Source organism: Bidens hawaiensis, unplaced genomic scaffold (genome assembly GCF_021521415.1).
Source record: "Bidens hawaiensis isolate Kalapana, Puna unplaced genomic scaffold, B.hawaiensis_p1.1 tig00020443_1, whole genome shotgun sequence".
Lineage (NCBI taxonomy): Eukaryota > Viridiplantae > Streptophyta > Magnoliopsida > Asterales > Asteraceae > Bidens > Bidens hawaiensis.
The window spans coordinates 347,563-354,325 of NW_027493122.1; the positions used below are offsets into that span (position 1 = coordinate 347,563).

General features: G+C 36.9%; 1 protein-coding gene across 1 annotated transcript; it reads left to right on the forward strand.

Moving 5' to 3' along the window:
* Nucleotides 1-614: 614 nt before the first annotated feature.
* LOC143560760 (uncharacterized) lies at nt 615-1,881 on the forward strand. Its single transcript, XM_077048986.1, has one exon. The coding sequence runs from the start codon at nt 636-638 to the stop codon at nt 1,671-1,673; it is 1,038 nt and encodes a 345-aa protein (XP_076905101.1). The 5' UTR covers nt 615-635; the 3' UTR covers nt 1,674-1,881.
* Nucleotides 1,882-6,763: the final 4,882 nt, after the last annotated feature.

Genomic DNA, 6,763 nt, shown 5'->3' on the forward strand with positions numbered 1-6,763 from the left:
CCGGTGCAATTATATAGTATGACAACCGAGATTAAAATGTTGAGCTTTTTATGGATTCAAGATAGATCTAAGTGGTCGGGTCTAACGTGGGAGATGTGGTGTAGTTTTAATTTAAATATGTTGTAATGGTGTTAAGTATTTGTACCCGGGTGTTTTTGTTGCGAACATCTTACTTATAACGGTTATTATTTTATGATTATTGTGTTGGTCATAAAATAACAAGAGAGTAAAAAGATGCAACAAATATCAAGATTAAAGGGACAGAAACTGTAACACAGATATTGTTAATTGTAGTTAAAGCACTAATGTTTCTTCTTTAGCATAACTTAAGATTCTTTCTCATACACTAAATGACCAATCTACCCTTCTCTCCATCACACCCTACACACATTATTTGTCCTTATATATTATATCTTCTGTCCTCTTGCAGTGTTTCAATACTCCCACATACTCAGTCCTCCACGTGCTCCTGGGGAATCAACACACTCTTCATTTACATTACCCTTTGACCTCCATTTTCTCTCATTAACAAACACCATTTGCACATCAATATCAAGCTTTGTGGGCTCAAAGACTCTCAAAGTTGTTAAATTTAAGCGTTTTTAATCATGGAAGTCGACACTGGAGACTATAGCATGATATGCACTGATCATCCGTTCAAAAACACCACTCCAAGTGGTGGCATTTGTGCCTTTTGCCTTCAAGAGAAGCTAGGCAAATTGGTCTCTTCTTCTTTTCCAATTACTGTCTTTCCATCTTCTTCTTCATCTTCTCCATCCTTCAGATCTGACATTTACAACATTACTAGTTCAACAACCACCAACATCACCTCTAACAACAACAACACAATCAACACCATCACAATGGGTTCAGTTTCTGGTTCGAATAATATACAGTATTCTAACCCTAACCGGTCACGAATACTGCACTTACTCGGGAAGAAGAAGAGTAAGAATAAAAAGAAAGATATACATGCTCATCTTCAAAACAATATTATTAACAACAATAATATTGTTTTGAAGAGGAGCAAGTCAAGTTACGACCACAACCACCCACCTAACAACAACAAGCGTGGTGGTGGGTTGTGGTCGTTTCTCTACCTGAACCCAAACTCTTCTTCTACTGGGAAAAAAACTCTTAAACCGTCCGCCAGTATGCGGACGGAGTCAACAATGTCTTCTAATGATATTAATATCGTGGTGGAAGAAAACGACGACGACGTTGCGTTTGATAGGAAGGTGTCCAGATCCAGATCCGTTGGGTGCGGGAGCAGAAGCTTTTCGGGTGATTTCTTCGAGAGAATCTCGACCGGGTTTGGAGACTGCGCGTTGCTGCGCGTGGAGTCGCAACGCGAAGGCAAACCCGGTATCCATGAAAGAGTCAGGCGTGGAGGTTTGTTTAGTGGTTTTATGATTACTTCATCTTCAACCTCATCATTCAGTTCAAATAATAATAATAATAATAATAATAATAATGAAGACAGTGTGATTGGAGGAAGAGTGACGTCAGCGGATGATGGAACACGTCAGCATTTGCATGCTCGGAGCAAGAGCTGGGGATGGGCGTTAGCAAGTCCGATGAGGGCGTTTAAGAAAAATCCGAATCCGAAACCGAACTCGAAGCAGAAACCGAATTTGACTGCTGTGCCTTCATTGTTGTCCGTTGGAAGATGAAGATATTTTTATTTTTCTTTCATTTTTCGTTTAATTTATTTTTTTTATAAATTGGTTGGGTTATAAAATATTAAAATCCATCTATTTTATGGAAAAATGAATTAAGAAAATGGGAAATGAAAATGGTATGAAGTAATAAGATATTGTAAGGTAGTGAAATTACGATTATACCCTTTTTTAAGTACACATTTTATTTTTATGTTATTATTTTTATATGGCCATGCTTGTTTATGGATTAATTATAATTATAATGTTAATTTTATCATTGTTTTGTATGCTGGTTATGTTACGGTTGTTTGGTTGATTAAGTTATTGAATTCTATATCGTAAAATTGTTATTTAATAGTTTTTAAAATACAATAGTTTTAATTTATATAGAGCTTAGTTTGAATATTCATTCACTTCATATATGGTTTGGTAATGGTTGGGTTAAAGACTGGGTTTATGATAGAAAAAAGTGACACAATTTGATTAACGCAATTAGCTTTCTGGCTCATTGATATAGAAATGATGGTTAAAGCCTATGGTCTTAAGTTCAAAATTTTTCTTTATCAAGTCTGGTCTGAAATGTTAATATCAGTATAACAGTTGACATTCCGTCTCAGAAAAACTCACTCGATAATCGATAATAATTTCTAACGCTTTCAATAATAGAAAAAGAAATTGATTTACTACTTTTTGAAGATTTGATGGGAGTTCTAAAGTGTCTATTCCATGCTTTCACATTTTTCTATAAGCTATTATATTGTTTTTTAACAAAAAGCCTTTTAGAATAGCTTGTGAAGTTGTGAGGAAAATATGCTAAAACCAATACTTTAGTTGCAAATATTGTATAACAAAATTTAAATTATCTCAAGGATATTAAGTTGTTCATAGTCACAAATACGGCTGTTCATGGGCCGAGCCAAACCGAGCGAAGACTTACTTATGGCTTGGCTCGTTTACAACCGAACTGAACGGCTGAAATTCGAACTAAGCGAAAATCGAAACGAACCAAAATCGAATCGAGCATTTTTCGATTGAACATCGAGCGATTTCGAGCATTATTTTTTTTTCACTTGAAAATTTTCAAAAAGAAACAAATTTGAAGATTGTAAATAATATATTTTATAGATAAATTAGTAGTTGTTAAACAAACGTGTAATAGATTGTAAATTTCTATTAAAAACAAGTTTGAAGTAAGATATAATAATCATGTAAACAAACTTCTAGTATTATAAAAACATGAAGCGAACATCTAAAACTATAAAACTAACGGAATAGAAAAAAAAATACTATAAGGGTTTTAAAAAATTGTAAGCTTATATTTATGTGTTTTGTTTATATATTTATATATTTTTTCATATGTAATTATATCTAAAATAAATTAAAAATATTCGAGCCGAACCGAACCGAGCAGACCATGTCTCGTTGCTTGGCTCGTTTACAAACCGAACCAAGCAGAGCGGCTCGTTTACAATCAAGCAGAAAAAACGAGTGAGTATTTTCCGAGCAATTTTGAGCGAGCGGCGAGCGACGGGCGGTTTGGACGGCCCTAGACACACAAATAATACCACATTACCATGGCCAAAGTTTTGGGCCCTTCTCTATAACGGGCCCTCAACATCAGTTGAGGCCCGACTAGCCTTTGGACCGGCCCCAAATATAGGAAAGCAGTGTTGTAAGTAGAGGTGCACAAATCGGGTTTTTTAAATACCCGGGTTCGGGTATAGAACCGGGTTCGGGTATGGGTATGACTGGGTATTGGTAGTAATCGGGTCGGGTTCAGGTAGGGTATTGTCTCTAAAAACCATACCCTATGCATCGGGTTTGGGTCGGGTATAGAACCGGGTATTCTAAAACCGGGTATTTGAATACCCTATTATCGGGTATTGAAAAAACCCTATTTACGGGTTTTTTTCCGGTATTTTTTTGGTATAGATTGGATTTTTTAAAAGTTTACACTTTTTAGGGGTATTATTCGGGTATTTTTAAGGTATTTTTCGGCTATACTCGGGTATTTGAAATACCCGGTTTCGGGTATTGGAAAACCTCGGTTTCGGGTATTACCGGGTACAAATCGGGTTTTCGGGTATTACCGGGTACAAATCGGGTTTTCGGGTATTACCGGGTACAAATCGGGTTCGGTTCGGGTTCGGGTTTTAGTGCCAAAATGCATATCCTATCCGTACCCTACGGGTAGGGTCGGGTACGGGTTCGGGTATTAAAAACTCGGGTATTAGAAAAACCGGTTCCGGGTATTTATTTCAGGTCCGGTTTCGATTGTGCACCTCTAGTTGTAAGTTGTAACTAAAGTTACTAAACATGAAGGACAACATACACAATAATGTAGACAAACAAATAAATGCTTGTCGATAATATATTAATACACATTACACACCAATATTATTGGCTGTAAATAATTACATAAAGAAGGCATAACTCAAATTAAAATGTATAGCAGAACTTATAAAGTTATACTACAACTTGCATGCCATTAATTATGCGAACGTCGGACACAAATTAGAGCTTTATATACAAAAGTCTTCTCTTTTATTATTATTATTATTATTATTATTATTATTATTAATTAATTAATTTTGTTTTTCTCTCTGATTTTATCCCATGTCTCAAGTGACACTATAACACACAAACATTTGGCTGAAGATACACCTTTTTTATCGCTACAACAACTTTGTATTTTTATATTGTATTCAATTATCGTCAATCTTTGAAAAAAAACATTTATATATTTGGTTTTTTTCCCTGTTATTACAATTTAGCAATCGTCTAGAGCACCCAAAATAATGGAAACAACCTTGCTCAACTTAAACATGGTTAATAAGAGTTTGAGTTTGAGTTTGAGTTTGAGTTTGAGCTTTATGTATTATATATTATAAAAATCTATAATATATAATACAATATTTGATTGTGAAAGGAATTGATCTTGAATGATTATTTTCATTAACTAGATTAATAATATATACAGAAGGATAGCAACTATTGTGGAGTAAATTTCTCCTTTACAAAAATAAGTTACAACAACCAAAGACTAGTCAATTGAGTTTGAATTTTGAATTAATCATGATCGGCTATTACCCCCTTCAAGCGAACAGGTAGGGGTCCAACGCGAAGCTTCGTGCGGATTCGTTCGAACAGAGGTCGAGGTAGACTCTTTGTGAAGATATCAGCTACCTGGAGCGTGGTAGGAACAAATTTTTTTTGTAGACGACCTGCAGCAACTAGTTCCCGAATAAAATGATAATCAATATCAATATGTTTTGCTCGTTTGTGTGCCACGGGATTTTGACTTAAAAATAGTGCACTTTTGTTATCACACAATAAGGTAGGGCGGTCTGGTGGAAGAGCATATAGTTCACGTAACAGGTGAGTTAGCCAAATGATCTCAGGGGCAGTGTTTGCCATAGCTCTATACTCAGACTCACAACTTGAACGAGATTTAGTTGGTTGCTTCTTTGCGCTCCAAGAGACTAAGTTGCCACCAAGATAGATGGAGTAACCATATGTGGATCGTCTTGTTTCAATGCACCTTGCCCAATCAGCATCCGAGTATCCTACCAAGGAAGTTTTGATGGGCCGGTCGAAAGTTAAGCCAAAAGAGAGAGTGCCTTTAACGTACCGAAGGATTCGCTTAACGAGTTGAAAATGAGCGGTGGTTGGGTTTTGGAGATATTGATTGGCTTGATTAACGGCATAAGATAGGTCTGGTCTCGTTATTGTGAGGTATTAAAGAGCACCAACTAAGGAACGATAAAAAGTTGGATCGTGAAACGGGGAGCCGGTGGAGGTGAAAGTGTCGGTGGTGGTAAGTGGAGTTGCCACGGGTTTGGCATCAAGTAAACCATCTCTAGAAAGAATATCAAATGCATATTTAGTTTGACTTAGAAAGAGACCTGATGAATTTTGAGTGACTTCAAGACCAAGAAAATAGTTTAATTTACCAAGGTCTTTGATTTTGAACTCCTTGTGTAAACGAACAGTGAAGTCATTGATAACTTGAGCATCATTACCGGTAATTACGATATCATTGACATAAACAAGGAGGTAAATTAGGACGTTATCGGTTTTATAAATGAAAAGTGACGGGTCAGCTCTACTACATTTAAAACCGAGAGACGTAAGAAAGGTGCTCAAACGTTGAAACCAAGCGCGTGGGGCTTGTTTAAGGCCATATAAAGCACGTTTGAGTCGACATACATGATTAGGGAATTTTGGATCGATGAAACCCGGTGGTTGCTCCATGTAAACAGTTTCTGTTAAATGCCCGTTTAAGAACGCATTGTTTACATCTAGTTGATGTAGTTGCCAACCGTAGATGGTGGCAAGACTTAGCACGACACGAATGGTAGATGCCTTTACAACGGGACTGAACGTGTGAGAGAAATCAAGTCCGGGTACTTGAGTAAAACCTTGAGCAACCAAGCGGGCTTTGTAACGATCAAGAGAACCATCCGCTTTATATTTGATACGATATATCCATTTTGAACCAACGACATTAGAGTTGGCGGGACGGTTGACAAGTTCCCATGTATGATTATTTTTTAAGGCATCAAGTTCATCATGCATGGCACTCACCCAGTGTTGACTTTTGGAGGCTGTTTTGACTCCTTTTGGAATGTTGGTAGCAAATAGAGCATGATGGAGGTTATTTGTGGAAAAATTCGTAAGATCGGCAAAATATTTTGTCTTGGAGATTCCGGATTTGGAACGGGTGTTCATAGGGTGAATGGAGGTTGTTGGAGGGTCTATGGGTGGTGTATTTGTTGTTTCTATGGGAATTGAGAAAGGTTGAGTGGGTGGGGTAGGAATGGTGGTAGTAGACATAATGGTAGAGTTGAGTTGAGATGTAGGTGTAGTGTTAGATGGAGAAGATGAACTGATGGGGGCTGGAGTGATTGGGTCGTTTATGATCTGCTCATCTTGGGTTGTGGATTGGGTGGGGTTTGGTGTTATGGTTGGAGTGGGATGATGTGGACAAATAGTGCACATGGGTTTTGTTTGAGTGGAAATATTGTTTTAAGTGTTATGAGACATGGGTTTGGTAATGTCTTAGTTAATAATTGGTTGAGGTATGTTGTCATCAAAGTTTG